The 23,000-nt window shown below is 52.0% G+C and overlaps 2 protein-coding genes across 5 annotated transcripts in view; both read left to right on the forward strand.

The window, feature by feature from the left end:
- LOC119097311 (uncharacterized) overlaps nucleotides 1-1,580 on the forward strand; it is a 30,056-nt gene extending 28,476 nt beyond the window's left edge. Inside the window, exon 5 of the mRNA XM_037220357.1 lies at nucleotides 1,479-1,580. Coding sequence (XP_037076252.1) covers nucleotides 1,479-1,580 — 102 coding nt within the window. The remainder of the gene's footprint in view (nucleotides 1-1,478) is intronic.
- Schip1 (Schwannomin interacting protein 1) lies at nucleotides 1,248-22,970 on the forward strand. Of its 4 annotated transcripts, XM_037219902.1 has the most exons (6): nucleotides 17,933-17,971; nucleotides 18,265-18,492; nucleotides 20,077-20,364; nucleotides 20,791-20,997; nucleotides 21,455-21,566; nucleotides 21,842-22,970. In XM_037219902.1, exons 2-6 carry the CDS (start codon nucleotides 18,472-18,474, stop codon nucleotides 22,057-22,059), a joined length of 846 nt encoding a protein of 281 aa, XP_037075797.1. In that variant the 5' UTR covers nucleotides 17,933-17,971; nucleotides 18,265-18,471; the 3' UTR covers nucleotides 22,060-22,970. The 4 variants fall into 4 exon arrangements, with proteins under 4 accessions (XP_037075796.1, XP_037075795.1, XP_037075794.1 ...); XM_037219901.1 differs by lacking the exons at nucleotides 17,933-17,971; nucleotides 18,265-18,492 and adding an exon at nucleotides 1,248-1,676; XM_037219900.1 differs by lacking the exons at nucleotides 17,933-17,971; nucleotides 18,265-18,492 and adding an exon at nucleotides 6,736-7,333.
- The last annotated feature ends 30 nt before the right edge of the window (nucleotides 22,971-23,000 follow it).

Here is a 23,000-nt window from a genome sequence, read left to right on the forward strand (position 1 = left end):
GCATTGTTGGAATGGCTATGCAATGATGAAAACCCAGTGATTAGCAATCAGTCGTAACCCCGATAATGCTGCGACTCAGTGAAAACCGCGAAACGGTTGTAAGAGAAGACGATGGCCATTTTGACCAGACCTATCATCATACAGGGGCACCCATTACGTGTCATCATCGCTCATGCCGACAGCAGCACATCACTGGGGCGGGCTTGAGCCTTAGAATACCGATCGACGAATTCTTGTGGAGACTCTTCAAGAATGCGAGGCTATTTTCCACGACACCAACCCCTTCACAATGGCAAATGCATCACAGGATGTCGCCAACCATTGGGGTCAAACGATGCAATGAACGCCAGCTGTGTCAGCGTCTGGTCTAGGGAGACCACACAGGGCAGATGCGACAGATTTGCAGAGCTCTGATGACGTCAGAGTTCTCGTGATGTTATTTCTGCGCCGCCTCCGGTGAACCAGGCAGCCATACGGAGCGCGGCGATAACGAAACAAAGCGATGTCACGTCCACGCCTGTTCTTAGCTGGTTCGGTATTAGTTCTCATTCCAGCAGCGTCATAATGGCCAGGGGCGTACTGAGGAATTTCACAGTGGGAGGTGAGAGGAGGACAGCTAAAAAATGTGCACTAAACGTTAAGTTAGGTTGCTGCAGGCGCGTGCATTTTCTTGGGAGACGTTAAGCAGCATCGCATGCTCTCGATCTTCTTATTTCTAAGTACCTGTCTTATATTTCAGCCGTTAACATTGACACCTGAAATTTTCTACTATCGTTATGGGGTTATGTGCATTGTGTTACATGCCACGACTTTGGTAATAAGACGTTCCCACGAGGGTTAATGTTCGTACACCCCTGAAAATGCTGGTAGTATTGTGGCCAGGTGTTTTAGGAGTGGGCGCCGGCGACCTAGTCCTTGCATGATATGCATAAATGCGTGTCGAACTGCCTCGTGCGGCACTCATTATTTTCCAGGCGATTGTAGCGTGTCTCCCCTATTCACAATGCCTGTGTGCGCCCCTGGCCCGGGCAGACAAGTCTGGCGACGTAAGACGCCGTCTTGACACATCCTGTGACATTGTATAAACTGCACCCACTCAGGACCCGCACTGGTTCGGCAGAACACGGCCGGCAACAGACGTGTGCTCGGTCCCAAGCGACCTCTTCAGGTTGACGAGTCCATTAATCCGACCTTCGCCGGCATATCAGCGGCTGCGGGGCCGCTCGACCCAGTAGTCCGCCTTCTGGCGTGTAAACACTCACACCTCGGCCGCCGGCGCCCCGGGCAGCCGGGGGTCGAGAGGTGAGCTCGGGGTCGGACGACCGCGTGACCTCCTGACCCCAGTTCGGGCGGGCGCCGGCCGGTGCGTTCAGCCGCCCCTGCGACGGCAGGGGAGATGCGGCGGAAGCAGCTTGCGGCGCGAAGATAGCGACGTCAGAGGCGGACGCCTGAACTGTGACCCGCGGCCTGTGCTGCAGCGGGGGCACGAGTGCGCAGTGGCGCTGGCTCGTGGTGAGGCGAACATGGCCGCGCGCGCTCACCGAGCGCGGCGACAGAGTGAGCAGGTCACTCGCCGGTGATCGCCAGACATGGCGGGGTACTACAGCCGGGTGCTGGACGTCGAGTTCGCCTCCGACAGCCCCGTGGCCCGCGCGCTGTACTGGAACTCGCCCAACGTAAGCGCAGTGTGCGTGGTGGAATGGCTGTTTGGCGTCGCATTGCATTGAAAGGCCTTTGTGAATTCTTATGCTCTAAATGACCGAACTTCGGTATGCCAGTAGGGACTGGTTGACGCAGAGACCAAGTCGTGACTGGAACGCACTACGTACGTGATTAGCGTCTCCAGTCATGACCTTGGTCGTAGGAGATAATGTTACGCTCGTGGCCATAACATTTTAAAAAAGGTAACGATTTTCATTACATATTCCAACGAATGCCTGCCATTTTCGTCTATGCATTTGCCCGTGGCCGGTCAAAGGTCGTTATTTTGAGTAAAACATGTGACGCCAAAAATGTAAAGCTTGACGAAGGCATTTCTCATCGACGTCAAGTTAACGGTTGGAAGTGATGACAAAGCTAGGACAATTTCTTGTCATGTCCATGGTTTGCGCAGTACGTGGTTTTGGGCGCTTTATACAAATGCACACCTGGTAAACGGGCCTGCTAGCAGCAATGTAAGATTTTTTTCTTATACTTATTACTTGGGGTGTCACGCTATTGCAGTTTTGCACTAGAGGGTCGCGCATTGTAAAATGTAACGATGATAACCGTTCCGCGTTACCACGTTAGGCACAGCTTTCACCAGCAAAGATCATAACACCTAGCAAGATATTTTCGGTATTTATTTAACAATGAAAATTCAGTTTTCATCGTGCAAGAGAACATAAAGGATCTTGGTAAGCCATGGCATGTTTTAACAATATTTTTCAGCCAAGACAAATGCAAAACAACGGGAAGGTCCAAAGCGCTCTGAAAGATATTCTTGACGTTCTGGCAACGATGAAAATACGGGTCAATGTAATCAGAGCATCCAGGCAAGCAATCCCAGTTCCCTGCTGGGACATTGGGACATCCTGAAATACGAGGAAGTCGTGACAGATGGGTGCTCTTGTTAACGTGACGGTTGGTTTTAGCTTCCCAGCCTATGAGCGGGAGTGGGCCGCTTAAAACACAGATGCTTTGTAATGCTCCCAATGCGACGGACCATTAGGCAGGCCGGCGTTTGTTCATGCGCTGGAAGACGGTGTTTAGTTTGTAGCGCTGGATGCGTAAACACATGGCCGGTTGGAGTCGAGGTCACCAGCCAGTTGTCCGAGTTTAACAACGTGGCTAAGTCAAACGTCTCCAAGCTCAGATAAGATATCGTTCCGTTTACTCGTTCTCGACGATCACAACGCCTGTCCCGTCACCGTTGGGCCGTCGTGACCGGGTGGTCCGAAGTCGTCCAAGCGCGCGCTGTCCGCAGAGAGACCCGTTTGTTACCGGGCCCTCGACGAGAGCATGGCTATTTAACCACCAGCGGTACGCAAGGGAAAACTCGCACTCTTGTTCAAGTGAAATGTCCGGGTAGTAGCGTCTTTAAAGTGCATCATCGTTGAACGACATATCGATGTTGTAAATCTGTTCTGTAATTTGTATTTACTGTCACGCTTGTCCCATCGATTTGTTTACTGTAACGATGTGTAATTCGTTACAATTGTGGCACGTGATATAATCCATGTCGGCTCTAGAAGTATCCAAACGCATTTCAACTTTTCAACCCCATTCCATCAATTTCTCCTCATCCTTCTCCCTGTTTCACTTCCCATCCGCTTCCGTTCCCTCCGAGCCCAACTCGACGGTTGACCCCGCCTGCCCCGCACGCTCACGAGGCCGTGCCCGGCGTACAACCCGTCCGACCCTTCCATCCACGACTGGCCACTGGTGCGTGACCCTCCCTCGCGCGCGTGTCGGCCCGTCTGCCGGCCACGCCCCGGGCTCTCACGGCCTCCCTGTCGGAGCGGCGCGCCGGTGCGGCCGGAGCGTTGCGCCACCGCCGGCGGCGCTTGTGAAAGGCCCGGCGGCGCAGCGTGCGTCCGGTGCACTGTTCTGGTTCAGCGGCCGATGCTCCTGGACAGTGGCGTGGCCAGGGCGCGGCCCGCCGGACGTCCTCCGGTTCAGGCGGCGACGCGGTAGTGCAGGCTGCTCCCAGCCGCGTCCTGTTCCGTGGAGCGAAGCCACGAGTCGGATCGTCTTTTTTCGCTGCACCGTTTACGCGCATGGGTCGTAAACCAAAGTTCGACTGCCGTCTGCCCTTTCCAAAAGTGGTTTAATTGAACAATAAGATCTTAAGTAAGATTGATATAAGCGCCACGTTATATTTGCGGACGTCGCGATCCAAAAATAGTGTGAAATTGTAGTTTCGTCTGCTGGAATTTGGCCCCACTGGCTTGAGCTTGCGCAGCTAACGCGGCAAAGTGTCCGACGTGCACCACAAACATGCACTCGTGCCGTAAATGCGCCATTCTCTCACGCTGTGCTTTTTACAGCTTTTTGAGATATTTGTGATAGGTGAGCTGTCTCCCCCTTGATGTCGGCCAAAGGAGGGCTCATGTTCGTAATTAACTTACGCGTCTTTATACGAACGGTGCATGTGCCATTGGGCCGAGCCTGTCTTTTAACACAACCATCGTCATCGCCGTGGGCTTTGAATTCCTTTTGACCGATGTTGGCTACTTCTTGGCCGTCCTTCCGTCGCCGCCCACGTTGTTGCTTCAATGATGTGGTCCAAGGGCCGCATGCGCGGACCGGTCGTCGCCGGCAGACTCCAACCCGTACACCCCGGGCAGCCAGGCAGGCGTGCGTGCGCCGCCAGGCCCGCAGTGCTGCTGCACGTGCACAGCCGTGTCTGGGGTGAACTTTCCAGGCCGGCCCTGCGCTGGTCTGGCGTGCGTGGCGTCGGCAGGCATTCCCTTGTGAGTCATGTCGGCGGGGAAGGCCACTTCCGACGAGTGGTCTCTGACGTCATGGCGGTCAGCATGGGCTAGCTGATTTCTGACATCACGGCGACCTGCAGGAGTCCGTGCGGCTCATGTGGGGCCGTTTTGCTAGATTAAAAATGGAGAGACTGCGTTTTACAAAAACGGTTCAACACAAGTGCCTGAGCCGCATTATAGCTTTACCAAAGATATCTCCATTTTTGCTGCACCACCGAAATATTTCCCAAAACATTGGGGGCGGCGGTATGGACGCCACTCAAGGTGCTTAGCCCCGCACACCAAGGAGACGAGTGTCTAATCGTCCACCGGCCCTAGATACTATCCAAACACCATCTGGTCTTTTTTTACATGCTTCAGCACGGTGTGACGGCACAAACATGTTTCCACATACGTTGCTTAGATCCACGACATTCCAGTCTCCTCTGACATGACACATCGCATTCATCAGATATGGAACACGCACGAATGGACATTTGCATTTAATATTTCAATTACTTCAAACTTGTTCATTCCAGTCTAATTGTTTTGGCCACGTTTTGAAATCCGACTCAATCCATGCCTGAGTTCTTCCGAGATTTCCACATCCATCCATGCATGTATTGATTCTAAATTTTGTATGTATCCAGCAAACGAATAACTATCACTGTCCACACTTCATCATGGGGATATTTCATGGGAAACGTACAGCCGTTGACATGGTGTATGGCTGCCCGTGCGGCCGCGGCTGGGGCATTGCAGCCCTCGGTGGGAGAAACTTGGCTTCTCCTCTGCCCAATGATTGTCCCAGTCCTTCGGTATTCAAATTACATCACCCAAATTCGCGAGACAAATGTAAAATTCTTGATGCTTCAAGGAATATTCTCTTCACCCCACTTTCACCTCCAATGTGTTGTATGACTCTGCTCATGAACGTGGTGATGGTAAACCTCGCATAGGGTGTAGGCTGTCTTCAAAGGCATGGACGCCGGGGTCATCTTATTTCCTGGGTTTCTTCAGTCATCTGGAATTTTATTTTAAAAAGCTAGCACATGGTGCAACATGCGTTTTGTACCGAACATTTTCACACATGGAAAGGGAGGGAAGAGCATCATCTTCGGACGAAACATTTACTTCTGTGAGCCGTCGATAGACCGCAGACTGTCAAAAGCCCGACGGACACAAGAACTGGGCTAGGTGGTCCCATAATCCAGACAGAATGTTTGGCCCAATGTCTGCACATGAGAGGATCAAATGAGTCACGATAAACCGGCCGATCTGCTCGATCTGTGGTGGTACGCCCCACAACATGGGGATGTTGTCGCATTCTGCTGTAATCTCCTAAAAAGCGAGGCCTGCCGGTGACCTTCACCTGTACTCGTGTTATTAGATATGACTCAGCTCGGTGATTATGGTCCCTAACTGGCCGGCACCGAGGCCGAACACATACTTTCCCTGCAGTGACGCGTCCAGCAGCGGGAGTGGGTGGGGGGGGGGGGGGGCGCACTGAGGTAGTAAGATGTCTGCTGATGACTTGGTCTCGCTCTCGTTCCGTTTTTCTAATGTCCAAAGAATATGTTTTGGAAAGAGAATGTCAGCATTCCTTTGCTACGATTTACCGATGCCGCGCCACCCAGTCATAGAAGTCACAGACAACAAAGGCGCACATGGCATGATGACATCCCAATTTGATGTGCTGATTCAAATCGCTTTCGTGCACCCGGGTACTCCACCCGGGTACGTGGTGTACAAGTACGTTAATAAGAGTACAAGTCTCTACCAGATACACATCTGTCGCATGCAAAGCTGAGAGGGCTGCGGTCGCATTCGCGCCCCTTCCCTGCTTCCTGCCGTGTGGCAGGAAGCAGTGAAGTAAAGCCTACATGCGCCAGCCCGCCGTGACGACTGTGGGTTGGTGCTTCCGACACACCACGCTTTATTGCGAGCGACGTAATGCATTGCCTTCGCAAGCAATGGTCTGCCTTGTTTTGCGTCCTTCCCTTCACCCATTGTTCCTTGTGCGACTCACGGAAGCATCGCACGCGTGACGACTTGTTACGCCTCTCTTGCTTCCTTGTTCTTAATTAGTGGAGAGGCCACCACCGCCTCCCTTTGGCTGTGCCTGGCGTCGCCCCTGCTGCGCTCCCCGCGGCCGGTGGCGTGACGTCTCCCCCGCCGTCCGGCCTGGCGGCGCCCCTGCCGGCCGGCGTTTCCCGTGATCAGCGTGTGTGACGGTTTTCGCTTACCTAACCGTTACGGGCGCTCACAGCGGGCCGCCGCGCTCGTACCGACAGCTGTGACGGACCGGCACTCCGCGCGGCCGGAGCGGTACTCTCGGAGTGGACCGCCGCCGGGGTGGTGTAGGTGCCGCCGACGGACCGGCCGTGACCCGAGCCACGTGCGCGCGTGACGTTGCTGGCGGTGCTCGACGCGGCAGTGTTTGACGGCATATGGCGGCGCGGCGAGGCCACTGACGTGGGCAGAGTTGAGCCCGAGTACCCGGACCGGCGACGAAGGCGCCGTGATGAACGGCGACCTGACCAGGTGTGGCTGAAGCGAACACCAATCCGTGCTGTGATCGAAAGGCGTCAGCGCTGGTGCTAACCGCAGGACGAGGCCGACGACTGAGGTCGAGAGGACGGCGGGCTAGACCGTACGCCTTCACATATGCGGTTGTGAGTATGCTGGAGGAGATGCTGGTGCCACCGGGCCTGCTGGACGAGATGTTGGAGCCGTCACCAGACGCGACGCCGATGGTGCACAGGCGTGATCTCAAAAAGCGGCACTACAAGAAGGATTCACGCTTCGTGGGTGACCTCTACACGCTGACCTTTGACACCCACGAGGACCTGGAGAGTCTGGGCTACCTGGACCTGCAGGTACGGGGGTCTGTGCCGACCATGTTGGCAGCCGTGATCTGCTCGCATCATACTACACGCCAGTCGGCGACAAACAGCCCCACCACGGCGCGCTAGTTCTTCAACTCCGCAGTCGGGATCTCCCTTCCGGAGTCTCTGCGGGTTGTAGGTTCAGAACTCCGTATGTTTAGCAGTCGGAAGCACTAGGAGCTGAAGCTGTTAGAGGCTATCCTTGCTCTTGGTGCTGAAGGAGCCGATGACCTTGACGAAGTCATCGCTTCGGAGTCTCGGGGTCGTGTTTTATGGTAGACAAAAAACCTAAACCAGCAGATGCTACCGTCCAAGCGCATGCATCAATTCCAGAACCCACAAACTTACAGTGCTCGATGGCGGGAAAGCCCATGAGTCACTATGCCTTCATCCGGTCAGTGTTTCTATCCACGCCATAGAGCGTACCGTGCCTTTCACGGGCCCTGAAGGACGCCGGCGTAGCGTCCTGAGTAACCATGCGCTGATTATGCCCTGTCTCACCACGACCGGGGCCAGTTGGAGCAGACCAGACCAACTGCCGATCCTCGCTTAGGATCAGTTGGAGCAGACCAGACCAACTGCCGATCCTCGCTTAGGATCAGTTGGAGCAGACCAGACCAACTGCCGATCCTCGCTTAGGATCAGTTGGAGCAGACCAGACCAACTGCCGATCCTCGCTTAGGATCAGTTGGAGCAGACCAGACCAACTGCCGATCCTCGCTTAGGATCAGTTGGAGCAGACCAGACCAACTGCCGATCCTCGCTTAGGACCAGTTGGAGCAGACCAGACCAACTGCCGATCCTCGCTTAGGATCAGTTGGAGCAGACCAGACCAACTGCCGATCCTCGCTTAGGATCCGTCACAGCTCGGGGTCTCATGCACGGTGTGCGCGTCGCACCTATGCGCCTCTCAGAACATGCGCTCGCGTGTAACGCCCACGTCCTGTGTGAGGGAGCTGGGCGCCCCTGTCTGTCCTGTGTGACGGAGACGTGCGCCCCGGTATGCCTGGCCTCGTGCACGTCCGCTCGGCTGGCCGTCTTGGGTGACAGGTGGCCGGCTAAGCCGAGAGCCCAGCTGGTCACCGGTACAAGCCGAGCCGAGAACCCCCAGCTGGTCACCGGTACGAGCCGAGCCGAAAGCCCAGCTGGTCACCGGTACCAGCCGAGCCGAGAACCCCCAGCTGGTCACCGGTACGAGCCGGGCCGAAAGCCCAGCTGGTCACCGGTACCAGCCGAGCCGAGAACCCCCAGCTGGTCACCGGTACGAGCCGGGCCGAAAGCCCAGCTGGTTACCGGTACCAGCCGAGCCGACAGCCCCAGCTGGTCACCGGTACGAGCCGAACCGAGAGCCCAGCTGGTTACCGATACGAGCCGAGACCCCCACCTGGTCACCGGCACCAGCCGAGTCGAAAGCCCCAGCTGATCACCAGTACGAGCCGACCGCCCCGAATACACACGCAATGATGCCAACGCACACAGTTGTGCGTTGTGGTCATCTATGAAGCATGCGGTGATTTGAATATCAGCACCGCAGCCAGGAATTTCGTTCGGGGGGACAAATGAAGCTAACTAAGCTTGTGGCCAAAGGCTGATAATCATTAGCCTTCACTGGCCGGACGGCAGCCGGCAGCGTTGCCGGCAGCGGTAGCTAATGACAGCGCATGTCAGTGGGCTGGCCGAGACGCACCTTCTTGCCATGACGTCATTAAGGACGCGCCAAACCGTCCATGCGGCTGCCGATGCTCGGAGGTCGCTCTCTCTCTTTTGCACAGGCATGCTCCAAGATGTTGGATATTTTCCTCGCACATGCCTGTAAAATTCAGCTTTGCAGTACCAGCAAGTAATTTATGAGTCCTCAATACCCCAGGCGCGCGGGATACACGCAAGCCCCGCACGTGATGGTCTGATGCACTCAGGGTAAATGAGTACGCTGCACTGGCAAACATGGAGGCCGCTGCATTAGGCCTGATTAGAATCGGCCTTCCAAAACTTTTTGTCATTCTTCGTTCCCCGTTTCACGTTCCTTGTTCTTCTGGTCCAAAGTTTTTCATTCCGGGGACTTTACCTCCAGAACGAAACAATTTATCGACAAAAATCAGCGTGGATAGAGGCAGCAGTCATCATGGGCCTGTAACCTGTGACTGTTATGAACGTTATCACGTTTCTCAGTTCGGGGGACAAATGAGGGTTGGGTGGTTCAGGCTGGAACCTACGGACAAATTGACTTGAAAATAGCATTTTAGATGTGAAAACATGAAGGCGTGAATTCTACGGACAAAAACAGAGGAGGAAAGTCCAATTTTTTAAGTTTGAGCCCTGCTCCCCCAGCCCCGAATAGTCACATCTATGGTGACTGTAGTCACGCTGTCGCCGAGGAAGCCAGCCACCTTCCCGGGTTGGGTGTAGCACGCTCTTCTTTACCACGTGACAGAAGCAAATGAGATGCAACAGTGAGCTGGCGAAGATGTGCGTGACACACTCGATATCAAGATGGTTGAAATTATGGTTTAAGTGGGAGCTAAGCCATGATAAGCTTGTAATGCAAGCATGTGCTCTCTGTTCCGTGTGAGGCAACAGGTGACCGACGAAAATAGAGCGGCCTGACGAAACATGTTTATTTTAATGGCTACAGTAGAGGGGTCCGACCGGCCAAACTCATCGGGAATGACAATGCTGCACAGGCCTGAAAGGTGACCATTCAACTGTGCACAACAGTGGCTCGTGCGACAGCCGGCGTGCTCGGGCTATTTGTAATAATTTGGTAAAGAGGTTATCCCACGACAAACAGGCGCATTTCAGCACGACGGTTCCTTAAAAATCGGACAAAAACACGTATAAATACAACCAAAACACGATTCTGCATGTTTTAAGGCCGTACCGCGTATCGATAAGGAACTAGGAGCAGATGAATACAAGCGTTGACACCACGAACCTCATTTTTCAGCTTGCTTAGCGTAAATTATTTGTGGAGTGTAATGTTTCGAAAAGCGCATTGGGAAGCGAAATATCTATAGTTTTCTGACACATGGGCCTATACAACATTCAATATCAACTAGGTGCACATTGTGACCTAGTTTGGCCACTGATCCCTTTTTTTAGAAAAAAAAAGTACTTGGGTTTTCTTGTGAGTGATATGCTGTTGAAGGTCAATTAATTACTTTTCAGACTACAAAATAACTCAGGGCGATTTCATCTAGATCAGTCGCAAGTCGAACTTGAACATTGGGGGACACCGCGCGGCGGCACGCCGTGAGCCGACGGGCCGGTAACGGGTAACCGGGCGCGACCGGCTCCCTGCGTCGGGAACTGTTATCGTGACCTCGAGACCAATCGGGATTCTGGAACAATGTGTAAATGAAGAACGCATTTTCATCGATCTTGCTTAATTTTCATCCATCCCAAGTCGCGTAAATGGAGAGCCAAACTAGTTTTCAATGGCATGGTGTGCTGTGCAACCATCAGTTCCAAATGAGTCGTTTATTGTGTTTTTTAGCAAATTATGTCGCTGATCAATTGCTCAAGTCGGTTGATATAAATACAGAAAGGTAACTAACAAATTGGAATCCCTGTTTATTTATTTTTGCACACTAGGTTTTGTAACTATTAAGTTGTTACAATCGATATTCCGCCCTGGATTCATCTCGCAAGGGATTTCCATAGATAAGACGGTAGTAATAGCCCTATTCTTCGGAAGAAAACTGGGAGACTGGAGATATAGATGCCTTGATATTTCGGCAACATGTCTTAATCGAAACGAATAGCAGAAGTGAATTCAAAATTGTCCCTCCAAAATTTCCTGAGGCAATTTCGAATTCACTTCTGCTATCCGTTTCGATAAAGGCATCTTGCTGAAATATCAATGCATCTATATCGCCGTTCTGCTGGTTTTGTTCTCCGAGGAATAAGACTATTTCTACTGTCTTATTTAGGCAAATAATGTTGATTGCAAATGCAATAACAACCCAAGGGATTTCTTTGAATTTTCGAGTAGTCATGGTCATTGATGTAACTGCAACTTAGACATGTCTCCTCAGGGTTGATTACGACTGTAGCTGTGTGTCCTTTCAGCGTTTGGGCGTTTATTTAATCTACATTCCAGGTATTGGTCCGTTTTGCGTGTTTCATCAGCTGTCACATAAATGAGAAGAACGTATACGAATGAAAGTGAAACGGTAGGCTTATCCACGTGAATCGCAAAACTCATTGCAGCATTATTCGTGGTGAGATAATGTGTGTGCACCTGCCTGGCATATAAACCATGGTTGAAGCGCACAAATTTGCATCTCTCCGTTCTATGCCTCGCACATCATTTCGTAAACTGCGTCAGCAATTTACGTATTCACTAACCAGCAATGTGGTCGGTACAGCTGCGAAACATATTATGTGACGCTAGGATTTAATCCTGTTCTGGCATTATAGGCTTCCATGTCCTGTGAGGATTTTAACGGTGCCCCACTTCGATGCATGAACATTTCCTATGAAAGGTCGCGAGGACGTGCAATGCTCATTTAAGGCCCAACTCCTCCATATATTGACACATGTTAAGTAAATTGCGTTTGGTTTATGTTAGGTTAGGCGGCAATAGGTTAAGCAATGAACTCGTTTTGTATTTGGTGAACCCTTTTCAGCTTGGTTGTAGCCCTTTACCTGGCTAGTGCATACTGCAGCTGTTGAAGGAATTTGACTAACATAACACTAACATAACATAACATAACATAACATACATAACTGTAATTTTGCTGACAAGATCGTAGGTTGTTGTGAAACATGCCATGAATGGATGTGTTGTTAAGTCGCTACTCACTCAAAAGGGCCTCTGCCAGTGGTATCAACGGCCTTGGACTATGGACTATCAATAGTGGTATCTTGTGCGATAAAATGATGGTTTTCGGAAAAGCCAGTGGCCGGTGGACGAGCGTTCCGTCATGTCTTTCGAGACAGCACCGACTTTCCTTCGTCCCTTCGTGAGCCGTCGTGTTTTCAACAGGCCTCCTGTAACGGCGGACAGTTCATTCACGAGCGCGGTGCCGGTGTCATCCTGGCAAATACACTGAGCGTATGCTATGGAATTGTGCTGAATGCTTTTGTTCAAAGTACTGCGCACACATGCAACCATTAGTATTACTGTATCCGGTTAACATACGCAGGCATTTGACGAGGCTCACCTTACCTGTTGAGCATTTGCATGAACAGAGAAATAAAGCTGTTTTCACATGAACGGGCGTAATTTTTTCCAACCTTAGACATTGCTGTGTGTAATTGCTTCAAGGTGCAGCCTGGAATCACGATCGCGAGAATCGTGGCCTTACCTACCGGGCTCACACTTCCGTGGCTGAGCTCGATCCTGCCGTTAATCTGGAGCTTGTGTCCATAGATTTTGTGGCTCCGACATACCCACTCGTTGACAGGATCGCATCGGTATTGGAAACGGGGAGTCACTTAACTTTTTCAACAAGCTGTATGTGAATTATCCACGATTTCTTGAACAACCTGTAGAGAGGTGTTCTCCAGAAAACTGCCGGTGATTTTGTGCAGCCTTCTGCTTGTTGCTGTGTACTTCACGTCAAACGGCTCTACAAATGTCGTCAGTTTGGTACGAAAACTCTGCATATTTTTAACAGCTCAATGAGCTAACAACTCCCGTTCGAGATGATGGCAAATGGTTTGTACTCACTCGCTGTAATATGGCTATGCCACCCAAACGATTTGTTCTGTTCTTCCTCGACTGTTGCCACCCGATTCTTTGTGCTGGGCATTCCCTGGAGACACTTGCTGAAGGGAGCAAAACTGCGGGTCTTCATTTCCCCATGCCTCCCAGCAATGAGACCACATTCACTGGCCCTCTGTTGGGCTCCGGCCTGGTTAACTCGGAGACGGCGCCAAATTAGACACGTGTTGTCTCAAACTCCACGTGTGCGGTCTCAGGTGTGCTGGGCCGGTGCATAGAAAAGTAATGCAACTTTAGGTCAGTTGTTCATTTCTTCTCCTGCTGAGCTCCAGCTTAACTTTATACAATGGTTATATATCAGTGTGCCCGGAGGACTCGGAGCGCACGGCGACGAGGCTGCCATCTATGCGACTCGTGAGGGGCGATGCGCTCAAAGGTCGATTAACACACACACTGGTATCCAAAAATTGCTCTAAAGCTCCTGAAGAAGGTATAAGTGACTGCTTTTAAGATTAAAATTAATGGTTTCAATGTCACGGTCACAGTTCCCGACGCAGGGAACCGGTCGCGCCCGGTCGTCCGATACCGGTCCGTCGTCTCCTGGCGTGTCGCCGTTCGTGATCCGCCAGTGTTCAAATTCGGTTTGCCGCCGATCCAGAGGACATCTCATAATTCATTTTAATCTGAACGCCGATAAATTAGTCTTCAAGCGCATATCAATGTAAAGGAAATCGTAGGGCGCATGTTTTCAGAAAATGAGGTAAAAAGTCAAACTAGGTCACTTTTTGTACCTGTTTGGTCTTGAGTATTAAATTGACCCATGTTTTCAAAATAAAGATGTTCGGGCTTTTACTGCACATTTCTCAAACATTACACTCAGCAAACTGTTTTCGCAAGAGCAAGTTGAATATTAAGGTTCGTGACGTCATCGCGTATTTTCACATGTTCATGGTTTCTTATCAGTACGTCTTGCGGCTCAATCACTCGCATAATTATGCTTTAGACGTATAATGGACTCATAGAAGTGCCGTCGTAAAGCTTCGAGGGGGGGGGGGGGGCGCCGTGTTATCCTCCGGTCGATTTGTCGTAGAATGACTCAGATATAGTTGAGGACGCGGTCCTAATTACCACGTGCAGCGTCACGAATGGGCTGTGTCTGGAGTAGTTTTCCCGTGTTTTTTTTGTTATATGTTTTTTGTTGTACTTTTGATAAATACCTCCAAACTTTAAAATACAATTATACTTAACGTGCGTGGATTTGTATTTGATGTCCACGCACAGGCCCCAAATAAATAACAACGGCACGGCCAGCGGACATATCTTGCCAGATGTGGGAATGGACAGTGCCTGTCTCCCCAGTCTCAGGCCCTATAAGATGCCGGTCCACCTGCTGGTGCTGATTGCGAGCAGGTGTGCACGGTAGGGTCCAGCTGCCAGTGTCTGCGCCCTGAATAAGACCGCACCGTTCAAGAGATTCGGCCCACCCACAAATTGGTGTTAAGTTGTATATTTCAGGTAGAAAGTCGCGACATGACTCTGATTATTTGTGGTCGAACTATTTCGCATGACTCGTACCTTGACACGACGTGAAATAATTCGCCATTTTCTCGCTTTTTTGACGTCAGTTTTCACTGAATATTCGTGGTCTGATATGAGTGATATAATTCGTTATTTTCTTTTTTAACATCAGTTTTCACTGAATGTTCGTTGTCTGTTATGAGTTCGTGGTCTGTGAGCACGGGCCAGCTACAACCACGTGGTGATGCTTTCATTTGGCAACACTTCGTGTGCTAGTACCGCCATGGAATATCATCCATGGCAGTTTGCCCGAGGGTAAAGCGAAAAAGCTGATATATGCTTCAGCCCCCCCCCCCGCACGGGCGCAGCCAGTGCCTTAGTAGGGGGGGGGGGGGCAGCGATAGCAACTCTAAGAGAGCCCCACCCCACAATAAATCCCCGGATTTTGCCCTCTTAATTTCAAGTGGGTACGATTTCCTACATATTTTCTGGAATAGAAACCAGAACAGCTAACGGTAGGTGCATTTCGTTTTGTATTTTTATGTCAATAGACTGAAAGCGGGCGTTCAATGACTGTATGGAATAAACCGCCGGCGCTATCCACTTTAGTGTGATTAAGTGGCCTTTTTTAAGCCGATAAAACGCAGGGACTTTGTCAGGCTTTTGTCTCGGTTCTACAGGGATATTGAAGACCCATAAACGTTGACTCTAGATCAGCATGTGGCCAATAATGTGCATGCAAATAGCAATTCATATTTGTTTGGGAATGTTTAAACTTCAGTCAGATTTGATTAATGAACACGTTCTGTAGTATGGTTTTGAGCACGCTCGCTCGAAAGTCATAGAAACGAAATCCCGACGCCCGGTGTTGCAGTCTCCGTAGGTCGCGCGTCGTTGGCTCTGCGGCTAACTTGGCAGTGGCCAACAGGCGGACGAAAATTATGACGTATCTGAAGGAAGAGCCTTAAGCATTTTAGGACATCAGTTTGCACGTTTAGAATGCAGCCTGGTCGGATATTTCGTCTGGGCGATGTTTAGAGTGATAACGGGACCGGATTAGCATTTACAACGCCACGAGCTAGAGCTGGAATCTGGTGGTGGAGCTGGATGGGTAAAGTAGAATCTCTGCATTTTGTATTGCTGCAACTGTTGTTTATCCAGAGGACATCCTTAGCATTATGCAGATTAGTCATACGCTCCAGTACAATCCTTGAACAGTATGAATGAATTTTAAAACTTTTGAAAACGTAAGGCATTTCACGACGGCTGTTCTCGCGCACCCAAGCCCACCACTTAGTCTTTCCGCAGCGGCCGACGCCGTTCGGTTTTACGGATACTGCAATCTCAGCCGTAGTTGTTCTTGCCTCTGATATTTCTAGCGCGCAGGCTCAAAACGTGTATTTATTTTTTGCAAGTTGATTCTGCAAAAGGATGGACGTTTTCAGCAGGCGTGGGCTGGATTCTTCTTCATTTTTATGCCTTTTCAATCTCCCTTTTAACACTAATGAGCCACCTTTGCCTTTCCCAGACAAGGGATGTGGTTGGTAGAGCAACAAGGTGCACGTTATTGTTTCCGGCCAAGGATTGAATGGCTATTCCGTCGCAGCGCTGGGTGCCTACCGGTTGCCATTCTGGTGAGACGGGGTCGGTGTGCAGTGGTCAATCCGCAGGCCTTTTGAGGCACCTGTATCGTACATTGGTCTCTTCCCTAACGCGGGAAAGCTCTCTGATCCAGGCGGTTGACCCCAGATCGATGCAGGAACCCTCTTTTGAAGCAACAAGATCCCTGATCGCCGCAGGTGGTCCAATGATTAGCACGGAGACGCTGTTAGACTTTGCGGGCCCTGCTGAAATGGGATGGAGGGGCTACCGCTCTGTACTGAAGGTCCTTGCTGGCACAGGGCTTTTCCATTGTCTTATTGTGGACTCGCATCACGCGCTCTCATATCTCCTTTCATTGTTAGAGAGCCCCAACCTACGCAAGAGGCTCTCTGACATTCCTGATCATTCCTTCTCCTTGTCCAGCAAATGTTCCTCTCGCCGACTCGGGATCCCTTACCGACACAAGGCGCCCCACTTGACATAGCACCCCTCACTTTTGTAGGGGCTCCGACCAAGGCAAATCGCGGGCCCCGGTCTCGTCCTTGTTTGGACCATAGGCACCCAAGGCTCAGACCGACACGGAGCCGACTGCTCGATGTTGGTGATGTCTGGCCAAAATACGGGCCCACACTTTCCCGCGGGGTCTCCTTCAGTGTAAAAGCTCCATTGGCATTTGAGGTCATGGCCCTACGACGGAAGTCCTTAATGAGACCCACAGCCAGCCCTTCGGGCTCTTCCGCCTTTCAGGCGGGCCCTTGATCTTTGGTCCCGAGGGCCCTTCGGACCTCTCTTTGGGCTTCCTTCAGTCCCACTCAAACAAAAACCCCAGCCGACTCAGGAAAACTGGTCGACACGGGGCTGCCTGTTGGTCACTGTAGGCCCCTGACCGGCCAGAAGTCCTGATTGTTTTAGGGTCCCCGACCAATACAAATCATTGTCCCCGGCCTCGTTCCTGCTCGGCAAATGGGCCCCAGGGCCCAGACCGACACGGAGCCAACTGTTAAGTGTCAGTAGTCTCTGGCCGAAATAGAAGCTCTCACTTCTCAGGGATTTCACAGCCGGTGCAAGAGACCCTCTAATTGACATTCGAGGTCACAACCCTTCAGACCGGGATCATTAGCGTGATCTACGACCAGCCCTTCAGGCCCTTCCGCCTTCCAATCGGACCCTTGATCGTCGGTCCCAAAGGACCGATCGGGTCTCTCGTGCGGACCCGAGACCCTCTGCCACACAAGACCACCTTTTGGGCACTGCGGACTCAACAGGGGGTCAACAGATATGCCAACAAACAGGTTTCTCCTCAGGTTTAGCCCACTTTCTTCCCAATGTGTATGTGTGTGCGTGTGGGGGGGGGGGGGCTGAAGCCCTTCCACAGTTGAATTGGAAATAACACCCCTAGGATCAAGTCAAGATTGGGGATTCAGGCTCCCCCAAAACAAAAACATACAAAGTGCTCGCCAGCATTTGAAACGGCCAACAAAGGACTGAACCGTCACTGACCCCTCGGCCCGAGGGGCTCCGGTCATTTCCAGACGGTGGCCATGGGCAAAAATACCTCCCCTTGGCGTTAGCTAGTTAGTGTAAGCCTACCTCCCCGCCGTAGGTTTATAGTTAAGTCGCAGACATTTGTTATGCTCGGTAATTGTTATCACGTTCCCGTTTTGCTGCTGCCTTGTCCATGCTCGTACAAAGTTGGGTGATTTGGTGGTAGCGTCTCTTGAGTTGTTTCATATCTGACACATATGCGACGTTTTTTGTTAAAATGGACACTTATACTGTACATGTATAGATGGTGGATTTGAGTGTTGGCTCGAGCGATAGTGTATTATGTAGTCAGTGCAGTGAGCGAATTTTTATTTTTATTTTTGCGACGTGCTACTATACTTCTTTTCGTTTGCGAGACCCCAGTCTGAGAATGGCGCTCGATGGTATTGTTTCCTCAATTAAGGAACAATCGGCAAAGGTTTCATTTGATTCAATCAAGCAGGGAACTCAAAACATCTCATCTTCCCTATCATCATCATTTAAGTCACAAACATCCAAAGTCAGCGCAGTATCAGCAGATATTGCACAGAGGTTTAGAAATGATCTGAATGCGTGGAGTTCCAGCCCCATGATTTACGCTTGGAAACAGGAACGAAACAAACCACGGCTTGGAATCGGTTGGCCATTCTCAAGTGAAGGAGCCAAAGCACAAAAGGCACCTGACGCTCAGGCTGATAAAGTAGTTGATGGACCAACCGAAGAAGAGTTAGAGAACATAGTAGATAAGTTCATCAAAGTGATCACTCCCAATGTGGAAGAGGAGCAACAGCAGGTTGTCCGCAAGAGCTTTAGGCACATGCGTGATTACAATTTCTATGTGAGTTTCCTTGATGTGGGGCCAATGATGAACTTTGAGCTCATGTATAATACATTTGGTCCAATGTTCTCACATTTATCACATTTGTCATGTCTAGGTGCCATTTGTTGAACCTGAAGTTAATGTTTTTCTTTTGTTCTGTGATCACATTTAAACTGTTGTAAATTATGCTCTTGCACTACACTTGAATTAATGTGCTCCTTATATTTTTAATGCATGTACCACAGCAACAGCATGACTGAAGGGAGAATCTATTCTTGAAGTGTGTCTATGGCCAGATAAGATGAGGTACAATTAAGAGTTTTTTAGCATTGTAATGAACACATTATTGTAAAAAAATGCAATGCAATAACTTCACTAAGCTTGTTTTGCTTGCTAGAGCCCAGGTTTCATGAAAAAGGATAACTAAAACTATTTTTTGGGATGGCACTAATAGGCTCAACTTGATTATTATCAGAAATTCATGCTTCATAGCCATGCTTGGTTTGGTATGGCTCATGCTGGTTGAAAGGAAAAGCATCATACCTACCATAGGGTTCATGCACTTCTTTGGAAAGTCATAGGCTGATACTGTGTGTGGTACCACTTCCAACAAAAATGTCATTTTCACCACAGCACAGTTGGCAATGTACATAAGGTGCCATGACCACAACAAGTTTTGTTGAATGCTTATTTGAATTGTTTATCTAGATGTAAGAGTAAATTCAATTCAAGCCAGAGAGACAGCTGAACTATTTGTGACTGATTGTGTGGTAGATATTGATGCTTGTCATCTTATAAAATGTCAGTAACATTACACTTTCCTGTCATGGCCTTATTTTGACTATGGCATGAAGGGGTTATGTGTTGTCTTACAGCTGTGCAGCCCTGCAAAATTTCATCACACAAGGCCTGCATTTGGTTGGGGATGATTATTGCAGTAACCATGCACAAGTACCTGATAATATTTTAAGATGTGTCAAGCATATCAACCATCACATCCCTGTCACAGCTTATCACATCCAATGCAACAAATTGCATGTGTGCACCAGCATCTTTGACCTGAAAACGAGGGGCAGTGCTTATATGCCAGACACTGCCTTGTGTGGGAGTGGATGCTGTGGCACCACCTCCCCCTCTCCGCAGCAACGCAATGATCGTGAGATGATCCGACGGAAGCTGGCCATGGGCCCGGAGTCGTGACCACCTCCCCTCTCCGCAGCAGCGCAATGACCGTGAGATGATCCGACGGAAGCTGGCCATGGGCCCGGAGTCGTGACCACCTTCCCTCTCCGCAGCGGCGCAATGACTGTGAGACGATCCGTTGGAAGCTGGCCATGGGCCCGGAGTCGTGACCACATCCCCCTCTCCGTAGTGGCGCAATGACTGTGAGACGATCCGTTGGAAGCTGGCCATGGGCCCGGAGTCGTGACCACATCCCCCTCTCCGTAGTGGCGCAATGACTTGAGATGATCCGTCAGACGCTGGCCATGGGCCCGGAGCCGTGACCACCTCCCCCTTTCCGCAGCGGCGCAATGACCGTGAGACGATCCGTCGGAAGCTGGCCATGAGCCCGGAGTCGTGACCACTTCCCCCTCTTCGCAGCGGCGCAATGACCGTGAGACGATCCGTCGGAAGCTGGCCATGGGCCCGGAGTCGGACGAGCCGGGCGCGCCGGCGCTGGCGGCGCGCGCCGGCCGCAAGCCCAGCCTGCAGTCGCGCCTGCAGGGCGGCATGAACCTGCAGATCTGCTTCATGAACGAGACGGCCTCGGACGAGGAAGACGAGGATGAGCTGGGCGGCGCCGGCGGTCTGCTGGCACGCCGCACCTCAGGCGCCGCCCAGCCGGAACCGGCCGCCTTCCAGAGCCTGCCCGTCGACCTCAACGACTGGGTGCGTGGTCCATGCCAGTCAGGGGAGCCTGTTCGTTCCAGCGCCTGTTCAGCTGCGCTGGGGACGGGGGGGGGGGAGGGTGCCGGTATGCGATGTGGAGCGTCGCCAAGGCTCGGATCCTGGAGTGTAGTGGGTGGAAATTGTATTGGGCATTGCAAAGACAATGCAACACAATATTGTGCATTAATTACACGACTACACAGAAATTGAAGCTCGTGCATGCACAGCACAAACATAAGTGAGTGGGATGCATCAGCTATGGTATGCAAGCAAATTTAGGTCAGCATTTGTTGTAAGACATCAATATTCAGTTTACATGCTGTGATGGTGAACCGCCCAGCCATTTGTCACATCACTGTAGGGCCCACTTGTCTCGACCTTAACACGCGGCCCGTCGTTTGACCGCCTCCCTCGCCCGGCCGGCAGCCCAAGTTCAGCCAGCCGCCGGCGGTGGCGCGCGAGGCGGGCGAGCCGGCGCGCACGGCCGACTTCGTGCGCCACCAGGCGCAGCTGCAGACCGAGGCGCGTCTGGCGCTGGCGCAGGCCAAGCAGATGGCGCGCATGCAGATGGAGATCGAGCGCCAGAGTCGCAAGAGCCCCATCTCGGACGTGGTGCGGCTCGCCTTCCAGAAGGTACGGCCGGCCGCGCGCGCCCGAAGTCCGGGGAGCGAGGTTCATGACAGCCATTCAGTGTGCTCTCCGTACGCAGTATGCCTGTCCCCAGTGTGACGCATGCGGTCCGCGCTGTTCTGGTGATCGGTGGCATCAGCTCACCTGTCTGTTTTAATGCCTCCGCTGATTATTTGTCTCCATTTGATGTGTTCTGGTGATCACACTTTCAGCTTTGAAATTGTGGTTTTGTTGTTGCCTCTAAACTCAGGTCACCTGAGATATTTCCAAAGTTTTTTTGTTATGTTTCGAAATATACTACAATCAACAATCCCAGAGAAGAGCGAGCCGTATTCATGGAGATCACATCACGGGAGACGGGGGGGGGGGGGGGGGGCTATAGTGAAATTGGCCCTGATTAAAGCCTGTGTTACTGATAGTCCCATGCTACTGTACTTTAATGGCGATTGGGTCGTTCCAGATCGGAGTTCCGTTTCCGGACGGTAGGCGGCGTGTCAGTCGCCAGCTGTTGACTGAGATGAACATTGCGCAGCTGCAAGTAATCGTCAACGATTTTCACACAAGGATCGAAGGTGATTGTACAGCGTATGCACCGAGCTGCGTGGAAGTCCACGAAAGACCGATGTGACACTTCTTTCCACAATATGTGGTCGTGTAACTGTATCCGCCCTTGTGTTCCTGTCGCTTCGTATCTATCGTCGTGGTGTCTTACGTATCCTCTTGCTATACCCGCCCGTGACGTGTCTGTGTCGCCCATGCGCCGGATGACTCCGCACCTGTCATCTGCACCCCCGTCTTTCTTGTCTTTTTCCGTACGCTCCTGACACCCTTTCGCCGCCGGCCGCAGGTCTGAACGAGGCGCTGGTCCGCTACTTGATGGAGCGCGACGAACAGCACATGGAGCAGGACTCGAAGCTGGTGCACATCGAGGACCTGACCTCGTACTTTGGCCAGAAGCACCAGGAGGCGGTGCCCGAGCCGCCCGCCGCTGCCGCTGCCACCGCCGCCGCCGACAAGCGCAAGCCACGCGCTCCGCTCCGGGTGGGGATGGGCAGGGCCAAGTAGGCGCGCCGGCGGTGGCGCCCGGCGGAGCGGAGTGCTCTGGTCAGTGCAGCGGCCGGGAGCGGTCGGACAGCGGCCGACGATGGCCAGTGGGTGGCCAGCGCTGGTGACCGATTCCTGTCGGCCGCGACCGCGCGGCTCTCGGCTTATGTGTGTGTGTGTTGGGGGAGGGGGACGGGGCCGAAGAGGGGTGTAACGGTGACGGGCGCGTGGGGTGCGGGGTCGTTTGGGGCGAGCGAACGTGAGCGGGCGGGCGGTCCGAGTGAGACCCGAGATGTCCCGCCCCGGGGGCGCTCAAGGGCGAGTGTGATATGTTCGCTTTATGGGCCGATGAACGACGTGGTGTGCATTTTATCGAGCTTACTCTAGGCGCTGACGCGTGTTGTCAGAGATATCCCGCCGCCACAGGTATAACAACCTCTATTGAACATTCTATAACCAGTATTACTGTTTGTAGTCCAGGATGCGCGCCGGACCACGCTTGTGCGCTTGCGTCTGGTTGCACAAGCCTGAGCTTGTCGCCGACAGTGTGTTTGTGTGCTGAAGACGAGCGCCCACGGGCTGGCAGCGTGGACGGCGACTGCGCGCTGCCGCACAGCCGCACGGAGGCGCGGCCGATGTGGGCTTCAGACGTGGCACCTCCGCTCTCGTTACAAGTACGACTCAATAATTTTTATACTTCATTTTGGCACGCGCGCGGTGTGTTTGTTTCCATGTTTTACATTCCTGCCTCGGCTCTGGCGCGGCGGCCGCCGTTGCGTCGGGGTTCTGCGGGCTGGCGGCCCCGGGATGCGCGTGCAGCCGCCGGGCTGCGCCTGCATGTAGTCCTGCTTGCCATTCACGTGTACTTCCTAGTGGCTACGTTCGTTATTAGCAGCGACATGTGCTCCGAATACATTGAACTACCCATATAACTATGCCGCCGCAGTTGTCTCCGTCTGCTG

The sequence above is a fragment of the Pollicipes pollicipes genome, unplaced genomic scaffold, assembly GCF_011947565.3.
Source record: "Pollicipes pollicipes isolate AB1234 unplaced genomic scaffold, Ppol_2.1 Scaffold_4295;HRSCAF=5057_pilon_pilon_pilon, whole genome shotgun sequence".
In the NCBI taxonomy this organism is placed as follows: domain Eukaryota; kingdom Metazoa; phylum Arthropoda; class Thecostraca; order Pollicipedomorpha; family Pollicipedidae; genus Pollicipes; species Pollicipes pollicipes.